The sequence below is a fragment of the Orcinus orca genome, chromosome 14, assembly GCF_937001465.1.
Source record: "Orcinus orca chromosome 14, mOrcOrc1.1, whole genome shotgun sequence".
NCBI classification, from domain to species: domain Eukaryota; kingdom Metazoa; phylum Chordata; class Mammalia; order Artiodactyla; family Delphinidae; genus Orcinus; species Orcinus orca.
Window position 1 is genome coordinate 28,284,571 of NC_064572.1, and position 12,061 is coordinate 28,296,631.

General features: G+C 55.4%; 1 protein-coding gene across 1 annotated transcript in view; it reads left to right on the forward strand.

The window, feature by feature from the left end:
* The window catches only part of LOC101270486 (collagen alpha-1(XIII) chain), an 84,324-nt gene that overhangs the window by 15,974 nt on the left and 56,289 nt on the right, over window positions 1–12,061 (forward strand). Inside the window, exons 6-10 of the mRNA XM_033407581.2 lie at window positions 3,907–3,942; window positions 4,737–4,763; window positions 5,373–5,399; window positions 8,421–8,447; window positions 9,295–9,321. Of these exons, the coding sequence (XP_033263472.2) occupies window positions 3,907–3,942; window positions 4,737–4,763; window positions 5,373–5,399; window positions 8,421–8,447; window positions 9,295–9,321 (144 nt within the window). The remainder of the gene's footprint in view (window positions 1–3,906; window positions 3,943–4,736; window positions 4,764–5,372; window positions 5,400–8,420; window positions 8,448–9,294; window positions 9,322–12,061) is intronic.

The following is a 12,061-nucleotide window of genomic DNA, read 5'->3' on the forward strand; positions in this document are numbered from 1 at the left end:
GGCGAGATATGTTGGAAGGGGAATTGACGGAATTTAGTGATGATAAAAATGGGGATTGACGGAGAAAGAGGAGTTCAAGGTGACCCCACCTTTCGGACTTGAGTAGCGGAGTGCCTGGCAGTGCCCTTCCCCAAAGGGAGAAGCAGATTGTGCGGGGGCAGATGAGTTCAATCTGAAGGTGATAGATTTGGGATGTCCTTGTAATGTTTGGCCTTCCGTTTGCTGCCGGAGGTCAGAGTGAGTGGAGGCGGCTCACGAGGGTGGGTCATACACACCCTCTCCCAACTCTGCGTTCAGTGACATCACTTTTCAAGCTTAAAACGGGCTGTGGTGGGAGTATTTACAGAATCACAGATTTACAGAAATTGGCAAATGCTGTACAAAGCAGGGCTCTCCTCCCCCACTCTCCCCAACGTGATTAAGCATTTACCAGCAGAGTCTTGTTTAAAAGATAGCCAGCACTGACTTGGGGTAGCAGAGGTAGAATAAGGCAGGCTCTGGACAGATCCACAACTGGCCCTCTTTCAGGGGTTAGATGAGAGGGAAGGGAGAGCTCCTGGTAGCGTCCTTCCTACCAGAAACTTCAGTTTGTCTGTGTTGCTTTACCCCACACAAGTGCAGGCAGGAGGAAGGTAGGGAGGAGTAGACATAGGTCCACTTCCGAAAAACAGGGATGCACTTCGCTCCCTCTCTTCCCTGGCCTCGAATTAAAGGAAGAGATTTTAGAGAGCAGTGTAAAGCTTATTTCCCTTGTACTTGTATAGAAGGATATAACATTAATCTGTAAATTAATCTACAAAAAAATGTATCCACAATTTTAACATGATCCTAATACCCATGAATCTGGGGGGTGGAGTTAGGAGTCCAACAAAGTAACATTCAATTTCATTTGGAAAAATAAAAGTTATGAGAATTTCAGAAACTTTTTGAAACATAGAGTAAGGGGGGTAGGGGAGGAGGGGTTTAGTTGTTCTACCAGCCATCATAACGTATTGTAGAAACAGAGCAATTAAAACAACAAATAGAACAGAAGTAAAGTCAAACGTATCTGGGAATTTGGTCCATGATAAAGGCTTCATTTCACAATAGAAAGAGAAGATAGATTGTTCAGGAAATGATGCTGAGACAACTGACAAACAGTTTAGAAATCAGAGTAAATTTCAAATGAACAAAATACTCAGATGTAAAACATGCAGCCATAAAATATGAGGACAAAGCATGAGCAAACATTTATAATTCTGAACTGAGGAAGTCCCTTCAAAACATGACCTAAAGACTTCCCTGGTGGTGCAGTGGTTAAGCATCCACCACCTGCCAATGCAGAGGACATGGGTTCGAGCCCTGGTCCAGGAAGATCCCACATGCCACGGAGCAGCTAAGCCCATGCGCCACAACTACTGAGCCTACGCTCTAGAACCCGCAAGCCACAACTACTGAGCCTGTGTGCCACAACTACCGAAGCCCACCTGCCTAGAGCCTGTGCTCTGCAACAAGAGAAGCCACCACAATAAGAAGCCTGCGCACCGCAACGAAGAGTAGCCCCCCGCTCGCCTCAACTAGAGAAAGCCTGTGTGCAGCAATGAAGACCCAACACAGCCAAAAATAAATAAATTAATTAATTTTTTAAAAAAACATGACTAAAACCCAGAAGCCATAGGAAAAGATTGATATGTTTGTCGGCATAAATGTAGAACTTCCACACGGTAGAAAATATACCATAAAAAAGATAAATGCCAAATTGGAAAGAATATTTGCAACACATATGACTCTCAGTTACTATTCTTGACAAAGAGCTCTACTCAAATCAGTAGGAAAAAGATAAACGTAGTAGGAATTATTGGTAAAGAATACAAACAGGCAGTTCACAAATAAATAGGATGGGTCAACAAACATCGGAAGAGATGTCCACCTTCAGTATAGATATGAAGACATGGAAACTAAAATCCATTTCCAAGCCCTCCAAGTGCCTCACCAAGGCCCGACCTCTCCAGGAAGTAGAGTCCCAGTTTCCATTTGGTCAATGACAACATTCTTCCCAAGATCCCTGAAAAAGCTTTGGTCAGCCCTGGCTTTGGCTCTGGGTGGGAGAGATGCGTCCTGCTACCAGGGACAGCTCTGTAATTAGCAAACCATGTGATTATCCCTACCATGTAAACATTACCCAGAGTGGGACTTGAAGATGTTTCTTGGAATCCTCTCCTCCTGACCTTTTCTTCAGGCCTCTCAGCATTCAGCGTAGCTGGAAGTTTACACTGGGTGGTTTCCAGGTTTTCTTCTTAGTGCTATTCTTAGCATCACTTATCCTTGAGAGGACAGAGGCCTGGGGCCCTTCTGGTACATGAGTGGCATCTCCATGCTCTTGCCCTCTGGGATGCTTCCCACAAGCCCATCCCGGGCCCACAGTATGCCCCAGCTGGTTCCCTGCCTGGACCCTGGCAGCAGGGACCCCATCCCACCCAGCCTTGTCCCCTGAGCATATCCCCCGAACAGAGGCCTCTAGGCATCCATGTCCACAGCTTCAAGGAAGACCCAAGCAGCCTGGAGGTGTTTCAGGTTTACAGCAGTTGGACCCAGAGGAATCTTCCTCTGGATAAGGGCCAATTCTGAAACTACTGCTTGGCAAGGACAGACCTCCATTGATCCTAAGACATTGGATCAAAGACAACCTTGCTCTATTCTGGTGCTCCTAGGTTCAGTTCAGTTTAACAGACATCTGATGATAGCAGCTAGCATTTCAATAGGCTTTACAGATACAGCTGAACGACCCTATGAGTTTGTACAGTTATCCCCATTCTATAGATGAGGAGACTGATGCTCAGGGAGGTTTAGCCATTTGCTCAGAGCCACATAGCCATTGGTGGCAGTGGAGACACGATTAGAACTCAGTCTACCAGAGTCAAAACCCCGAGCTTGGGAAGAGACTGAGGCCATCTCAGTCAAGGGGAGACTTCAAGCTGAAAGCTAATCGTGTGAAAGATTTGGTGTGTCCACTGAAAGGCAGGTGAGCCAGGGTGCCCAAGCAGACAGTAGGTAGGAAGATGAGGCAGGAAAGGAGCTAAAATGGTGCATCAGGATGAGAGTGAGGCTGACCTTGAATGACATGTGAGCAGAAGCGAACCCTTGCTGGTTCTTGAGAAGGGGAGTGACAGGACCCAGGTTTCGTAGCTCTCCATCACCCTGGACCTCCTGGTCAGCCCGTTCCAGCCCTGGGTCTGCACAGCCTCAGGCTTCTTCTCACCTCCGCACTTCTCTTTTGTCCTGAATCTGGCCAGTGAACCTGCTTCTAATCTCCAACCTGAATACCGAGATCTGTGCACTCTGTACCTCCGGAAAAATGGACATGATCGCTCTGCATCCCACAAAGATTGGGGGACCCAGAGATTACCCAGCCAGGAGAGCCTAGTAGCCAGGGCGAGAGGACAGTGGGCAATCCGACCTGTTCTGGTCTGAAAACACATTCCAAAGGCCAATTTCCGATATCCAAACCATCGTTAGATAGGTGACCGTGAACAATGACTGTGTAGATGAAGCGGACTTAGACAATCCCAGTCCAGGAGTTCAGCATGCTGTAGGCTGTCCCCATTGTCCTTGCTCTCCATCCCATTCCCATGCCGAGGTTCAGAGCATCTGGGCGGGCAGTGAGGAGCTCTGGGAGGCTACTTCCCAGAAAATCCCAAAGGATGCTGGCCACCTGCTTTTCCCTTCCCCACCCCACTCCCTGGAGGAGATTTCCTATGATGGTCCATCTCCTTTCTCCATCCTGCCTCCCAGCCTGTGTCTCTCACGGATGATCACAGAGGAGTGGGAGGGAAACCACTGATCCTCTGGGAGCCAAGGTGAACGGGGGACTAAGGTGTGGCTTCCTCTCCTCCTCGCCCACACTCACTCCTCTCCTGCTCTTTTCAGGGTCAGCCGGGCACTCGAGGTTTTCCTGGATTTCCGGTAAGTGGAGAGGACTGGTCCGCTGTGCCCCTGGCGACTCCTGGGCCTGGCTGTGTTAAAGTTCAGGCAGGGCCAGCCCTCAAACTGCTTTTGCCATTCCAAATTCCCATCGGTAAGGACCCTCTCCTGCAGCCTTTCGTGGAGAGTAACTGAGGAGAGTAGCCCAGCGCTCAGCTTACAGTGCAGGAGGGGACAGGGACACCAACACGGACCTGCAGGGGTGGCAGACAGGACAGGCTGTGAAGCCATAGGACCCTGGGCTGTGGGGCAGATGACGCACCGCTCGGAGGCCACCTCTGACCTGGCTCTGAGAGCAGATCCGCCTGCTGGGGGCAGTCATGTGGCCATCTGGATGTCCTGGGAGCCCTGCCTAAGGCCTAAGACAGATTACGAGAGGCGGGTAGGGAGCAGCCAGCTCCCCCTTTCCCGCAGGCCTCGGCGCTGGCCAGCCCTGCTTTCCAGGAACACGCCCTCCACTTTCCACTCGAGGTGAAAAGGACGTTGATGCCATGGCGACTGCCACCCGTCAGGTTCTCCCTCGTGCCAGCACGGGGCGGGGGGCATCTCATTCACTCCCAAAGACCCCTCATGGGAGATTCCTTTACTCCCCACTTTAGAATGGGAAAGCGAGGTTTAAGCTTACCCATGGTCTCATAACAGCAAGTGGTGAAGCAGAGATGTGAACCCTAACTTGTTATAGTGCAGGACCTGTGCCCTTAACTACCTCCCAGGCTGCCTCTCTGCCAGGACAGCTGTGATGCTCCGTCTTTACATCTGGCCTCTTTCTCTTTCAGGGTCCCATTGGGCTTGACGGCAAACCGGTGAGTGGACCCTCTCGGGCTATGGGCTCCCCCAACTTAGTCCGGGTCACTAACCCGGGGTCTCCTCGTCCTTCTGCGAGACCCCGACTCCTTGGAAGCCGCTTCAGATAAAATGAACGTTCTTGGGGCAGAAAGTCATTGCCAGTGGGAAGGGGAGGAGAGGCCATTTGAATGAGTTGCCCTGTCCCCCATGAGCCTCCCCTGGGCACAAGTCCACGGCCTCCAATCTGCACTCTCAGTATCTGGAGCAAGAGCCATCCTAGAATCTGCTGATTCCGGGGCCTCCTGGAAGGGGCTGGAAGGTAGTGAGGCAAGGAGGCCGCGGGAGAGGAGAGGGCTGGAGAGCTCTGGCTCGCGCCGTTGCCCCCAGCCCCGCAGGGCGCCTCCTGTGTGCTGCTCGGCGTCTCCATCTCGGTCGAGCCCCAATACATGCCCAAGTCCACATGGACGCTGCTTCCCGTCCAGAGCTCCTCTCTGCTCATCTCAGTCCTTTTCACCGGGCCCCAGACGCACACGTTCACGGGAGGAGCCCTGTGTGACTGGGGGGTGGGGCTGGGGTACTTCTGGGGTGCAAACGACTCACCCACACTCGTGCTCCTCTCCTTCCAGGGCCGCCCCGGACCAAAAGGGGAGACGGTAAGACCCAGTTTTCCTGCCTTCCCTCGAGGGGTGCGGGGGTCAGCCTTGCCCTCACGGGCCACAGAAGCACTGCCCCACAGCGGGAGTGGGCGCCCCATGGTCACTCCCCGGCTGGGTGCGACGCGTCCCCCTAGGTCCTCGCTCAGCGCAGGGAGGAGAGGCGGCAGGGGGCTTCTCCACCTGAAGAATGAGGAAAGGGAGGTCCAGAGAGCGTCTGCGCTTGGCCAGTGTCACACAGAATTAGCAGCTAGTGTTCCCAAACCGCCGCTCTCATCCAGCACTCGCAGGGGGGCCGAGGGGTACCCATCGGGCACTTCGTCCTGAGCCTGATTTCCTTGTGCTCCCTGCTCTGGGCCGCCCAGGGCTCCAGGCACTCCTGCCCCAATCGGGCACAAGGCAGACCCGGAGAAGCAGACCTCTGCCCCTACCTTCCTCCTGGCCCCTTCCCACCTTCTGGAGAGCCTTAACCCAGTCCGTGCCACCCCGGAAGGAACAGTGATGGCCCTCAGCAGGGCACTGCTCTGTAATCCTCCCAACAGCTTATCATCCCCACTCTATGAAAGGGCAGATCAAGGCTCAGAATGGTTGTGTGTATTGCCTGAGTTTACACAACTCCTAAATAACAGAACAGGGAGTGAGACCCACGTGGTAGGCCCTTACCCTCCACCATGTCTCCTTCTGCTGCCAGGGCCCTTTGTTTAGAAAGAAAGGGACCCTTCTAGGGGACTCCCCTTTCTGCCATCCCTCTGCCCCACCCCACTTCACCCGCCGTGAGTCTTCCCCATCTGTTTCAGGGTCAGAACTAACTTGAACAGGGAACGGTAGGGCCACCCCTTCTCCCATGAGCTCACATCAGTGTGATAGGTCCCCCGTCCACCTCGTAGTCGTCCGTCAAAATCCGACAGGCCACAGAGCCATTAGGCTTCTGTTTGGCTTGGCACGGGGACCCCAAGCTATTAATTCAGCATGCTGTCTAGTGTAATTATCTTGGCCTGTTTAGCATCTGTCCGTCTCCCACTCGCCTCCCTTCCTGGGTGGTTTACCTGCTGCCGGGCATCCAACATGGGGGGCTGGGGCTCACCCTCACATGCTTAACCTGTGCCCTCACCTGTCAAAAGGGGGTCACCTCTGCCCCACCCACCTCACAGTAGCCCCGAGAATCTGATGTAAGGCGTAGACAGGACCGGGGCCCCCCAAGTGGCGTAAAAGAGAGCCAGGACTCTGCATTCATGGCTTGTCCCACAACTCACAGGGCTGTCCTAAGGACGAGAGGAGTTAATTCACGCCAAGTGCTTAGAACGGTGCCTGGCACAGAGGAAGCACGACAGGTGCCAAGCTGGCACATCGCCCTGACCTGTCCTAAAGGGGCAGGCTCAGGAGCTAATCGGTGCCCTGTGTTGTTGGACCTTGAAATACTTAAAAAGAAACTTGAAATTCAGATTTTTGTTGTACTCTCCTTGCTCTTCAATATTTCAGTTTATTGAAATAAAACTGTGTGGGATCAACAAAATACCTTGGGGACCACGATTGTCCCATGGGCCGCCATTTGGGACGTCTGGACTCAGTCCTCCAAGTCTCTGCAGTCCCAAGCCTTTGGGTTCTTTCTCTGGGCCCCTGGCCCTCCTTCTCTCATCACACTCCTCTCTCTGTCCCCAGAGAGGGTGGCCTGGTCCCCTGCAGTCTGATTCCCAGCCAGATGCATCATATTCTGCTAAACTTGATGCTAAACACTTAGTCAACCACATAGGCTGCGGTGCCACATGGATTGTCCCAAAGACCACTTGTCCCTTCCCACGAACCTCCTAGGAATTTCCCAGTTTGGGGGTTGGTCCAGTTGTCAAGTCGGGGACAAAAGAAGGCTTTCCTCCCACCCAGATGGATCTGTCCATGGGCATCCTGAGGTCTTCAAACCCCAAAGAGACTGGCCTGGCAGGTGGGTCCTCACAGGCCCTCAGGAAGGCCTGCAGGATGGAAGGGAGCTCAGGGCCCCAGAGGCTGGGACACTGCCTGTGGCTCCAGCCAAGGTTAGAAGCCCTGCCCCCTGAGGTCCAGCCCAGTTCAGAGCGCGTGGCAGAGTGGACACAGCTGGACCTTCACGGTCCCAGTGCCACCACTCACTGAGCCGCAGGGTCTTGTCTCCGTCACCTCGTCCGGGAGATGGAGTGATGCCAGCGCCTTCCTCTCGGGCCAGCGCGGGTGTGACTCAGCACATCCTGGAAGCCTTGCCTCCTAGGGGGTCCTCAGAACAAGGTGCACCATCCTACCCCCTCCCCTCCACACTGGCCGAGCGTGAAGCCTTCTCAGCACTGGCCTCGGGTCAGGCTTCTGAGAGACCCAGCTGGACGCCATGTCCTCCTCAGAGAACTGAGGATGGCTTAAGTCGCCCACTTCCTGCTTCCTCTTTGGCCAAAGGTTTCTCCAAAACCCCCAAAGTCTGCAGTGCTGCCCCAGCCCCCGTGTCCCCAGAAGCCCTTCTGGTTCAGTGGGGTTGATGCTGAGGCCTCGGAGGGTAGGAGTTAGAAGGTGCTTTTGGCTCCGTGAGGACGTGGCGTGAGTGTGCAGTAGCAGAGCCCTGCCTGACGTGGCCATGCAGCCTCCTCCGTGGCTGGCCCGCAAGATGCTGGCGGTTGCGGGAATGAATGAAGGATGACACCTGTTCTTCGTCGCGGCCGCGTGCGGGGGGCAGGGCACACCTAGTCATGTCCACGGGTGGATGAAGGAGCTGGGCCACGCCAGCTGGAACATCTCGGGCACCGGAAGACCTGGTGTGGGTGGCCAAGCCCAGCCTTCGGGACTGCAGGCTTTCCAAAAAGTTTCTTGCACAATCCCACGCAGGCCTGCATCTCTGATTCTGCCCGCCTTCTGTGTGCCACTGACCTGTGTGTGTGTTCCTCCCCACAGGGCTTGGCGGGTCCCCCAGGATAGCCAGTTGGTACCTCGCCCCAAGTTTCCCAGCAGAGAGGCTTAGGGCCCTGAGTCCTTAGCCTCTGTTTCTAACTGTCTCATTTCTCTTCTTAGGGACCTCCAGGACAAAAAGGAGAAAAGGTAAGCTGATGGAGGTTTTCTAGAATTTTCATCTCAAGAAGCAGCCTTCCAACAGGTAGAAAGGATTATTTTCAAACTTCAGATTTTATCAGCAGAACCAGGGGAATCCCCTGTACCCTGTGGTACATGGTATATGAGAGAGAGAAGGGAAGCTGCCCTGCGTGGGGTTCTTTTGCGGGGAAGGCATGGCCTGGAGCCTGGTCCTTCTCAGCCTCTTTCTCTGCCCATCCTGCCTGCCACCCCTGTGGTATTTCCTGAGCACCTCCATGAGCCTCTAGGATTCTGAGGTGTCAGTTTGTAAACCACTGGCCTGGCCCTCTTCCCAGCCTCCTACCTTCTCTGCTTCCTTGAGTTTCTGATGGGGGCTCTTCTGGGCTTGCCCCCGGGCAGATGGTGCAGGGACCTGGCACCCGCGGCTCCAAGAAGGCGTCTCCGAGGGCCCCATTGCCCATAGCCTGCCTTGGTGTCTGCTGTTCCCTTCCAGGGGCTCCTGTTCAGAGCCGTTGGGTGGACCCACCCAGAGGGTCAGCCTTTCCGGAAGATACTTCCAGCCAGGCACGGAGCATAACTCGTGACTCTGCCGTCATGGCATGTGATGTGTGGCGGCAGAGTCCTGCCCTTGGCTCTGTGGAGCCACGTCCGGGCAGGTCCTGGAGGTTACCTCCCTGCTGCCAGCCAGGCTCGAGGGAGGGAATCAGTTCTCCTGCCTGAGAGAGCTCAGCCCAAGACAGAGCGGGGCAGGCGGGTGACGCACATGCATGGTGCGTCCCCAAGTCCTGAGGTTGCCCCCGAGGTACAGCCCCCCAACAAGGGCCTAATTCCTCCTCTCCTTCCTTCTCTTCCCCAGGGTCAGTGTGGAGAGCACCCACACCGGGTAAGTGAACCCCGAATACTGATCCATCCCTGGAGCACAGCCCCCAGTTTAGCCTCATCTTCTTCCCTATAGAGCTTGGAGACCAGGAGCACACAGCCCCCCTCTGCACTCAGCAGCCAGAGTGGGGCCGTGACGGTGCTGGGGTGTTTGGCCAGCTCCTGGGGGTGTGCCTGGTAGTCAGTGTGTGTGTGTTTGTGCAGAGCTGCGTGTCTTTGTATGTCTGCTCCTGTGCTGGCTGGGCCTGCGAGCCCCCAGCGTGTGTGTATCTGGAACTCTGCACGCCTGGCTGTGTGCTCCTCTGCACATGGCCTTCATTGTAAGGCTGTGCAGCTTGTGTGAGTCTGGGTCTGGCTCCCTACCCAGCGTGCGTGTGTGTGTGTGTGTGTGTGTGTGTGTGTGTGTGTGTGAGAGAGAGAGAGAGAGAGAGAGAGAGAGAGACAGCTTGTGTGTGTCCATCTGCCTGCCCTGGTGGAATCAGAGGGACTTTTGGGTTAGTCATTGTTTCAGAGGACCCAGACCTCCATGGTGGGAGATAATTGGAGGCTGACTGAATCAATTCAAGGGTAAAGTCTCTGTTTTGCTTCTTTAAGAATCAAGGAAGCCCCTCCAAGTGGAGTGGGGGATTTCAGGGCTGGGATGATCTCCTATGCCCCCTTGGCCCCACCCAGCTCCTTCCTTTCCCTTGCTTCAGCCCAGGATACAGAGCCCAAAGTCTGCTGTCCTCCTATCGGGAGCCCTCAGATGTGTGTGCCAACATCAGAGAGCCATTCTCGGGGATGGGGGGAGTGAAGGTGTGCAGGAGCCCCAGTGAGCTGGGACCCGAGAAACGCCCCTCGTTTTGTGGATCGGCCTTGCCTCTCTCAGTGGAGCATCTTTAGGTGTCCATCTCCCTGTCATAGGCTGCATCGTGCCCACAAACACACACACAGTGTGGCCGCCCTGGGCGCCCACCCCTGCCAGGGAGTGGTCTTGAGGGAGTGGAGAGAAGCACAAGCCAGACTCAGAGTCGGTCAGCTTGGCTCCAGAAGACCGCTGGGAGGGCCTTGCTGGCAGGGTCCGGCCATTCAGACTCTGACCCCTGGTTCCCAGGCCAGGGGGAGGCCAAGGCGGGGACAGCCCTGAGCGTCAGTGGCTGGGGTGGGGGCGAGGCCAAGACTGGGCGGGGGGCACAGGCCGGCAGCAGCACAGACAGAGCCAGCCTGTCAGCGGCATGTGCTGCAGGGAAGCAGGGGCCCTGGTGTTCCGGCCAGCCTGATCCTGATACAATAATAGAAGGTCAGCTGTGTTTATTTGAAACGATGGGCTCACAGGATTGTTATGTTACCCAAAAGAAAGACAGCATCCCCCAGCACAAAAGACAACACAACTTAGACGCTTTGACAGTGTGTCATCAGCCCCGAGAGAACGCATGGGGCCGGTTAGGAGAGAGCTCTCTGCCCTTCAGCGCAACCCAAGAAGAGGGAGCTGGCGGGGAGAGAAGGCTCCACAGGGCCACAGGGCGCAGAGGAGCCCGGGGTATGGCTGCGCCAGTGTGGGTAGCGAGTCAGGCCGGGTGAGCGTGGATTTGGGGATCCAGCCGCTGGGCAGGGCAAGGCAGCTGGCACCGTCTGTTTATCTGGAAGTGGGTAGGAAAGCAGGGTCCTTCTAGGGCAAGGCGTCTGTTGGCTTTCTGAGGGGACTGCAGACCTGATGGGGGTGGCAGGCCTCCTGGCCTGCAAGGTACAAGATCCAGGTGGTCCGGGCCCCTGTTCCAGCCTGTAGCATCTCCAGGGAGGGAGGGGGAGGAGGGGTGCCCTGGGACGGGGAGCTGGTGTCTGGGCCTGGCACTCACTCTCCCCATTGCCCTGTCTCCACCTCCACCCCTACCCCACACCAGGAGCACCTAAGCAGGTCTCTAGCAGCTCTGCGCTCTAACCAGATAATTACCCTGAAGGTTTGTAGGTTCTGGAAGGTCTCCAGGCCCTTCTGCTTAGAGGCTCCCTAGATGCAGAGCCCAACATTGCACGTCCCCAGGCCCCACAGTGGGAGGGATGGGGCCGCCCACGATTGGGCTCCCAGGTCCCTAGCTGGGTGCGTCCTCAGCCCAGGCGGCCCCGCTTCTAATCGTCCCAGTGGCCTCATGTGAGTCACAATGCTTTCAAAAACGAGAGGTGGATTATAACGCCATCTTTCTTTTCACGTGGGTTCTAACCTCTTCCGAAAGCGGAGCACTCAGCACCCATGGGTTGAGAGTCTGGAAACAGCAAGAATTTCCAGAAATGAAAATTACATTAGATAACATGATTGCAAGTTGCCTCCCCCCAAAAAAGTGGTTGAACATGCAAGAGACGTCTTTGTCCAGTGTCTATTTTCCAAGCCCACTAGCCCCAGGGTGAGACCTCAGTAGCACTTAGCTGGTGCCCACACTGGCCACACCCTCGGGATCGGGCTTGGCTCTGCTTTTGACCATCCTCCCCAGATCCGCTGACACCAGCCCTTCTCGTTTAGCCAAAAAAAGAACCGAGAGGTCGCCACACACCAGCCTGGCTTCAAGTACCAATTTAGGGTGGTCCTGTGGCTCCCAAGCCAGAGCCTCGGAGTCTGCTCCCCTCAGCCCAGCAGCCTCTGTCCGTGACCAGGGACCGGCGGGGCTGGCAGTGCAATGTTGGGCCGCATGTTAGGAGGCCTCTGGGACCCAGCTTGGCCATGGAGGGCAGGTCTGGCCAGGGGGCCCACTCTCCCAGTCGGGGAGTGCTTCTGG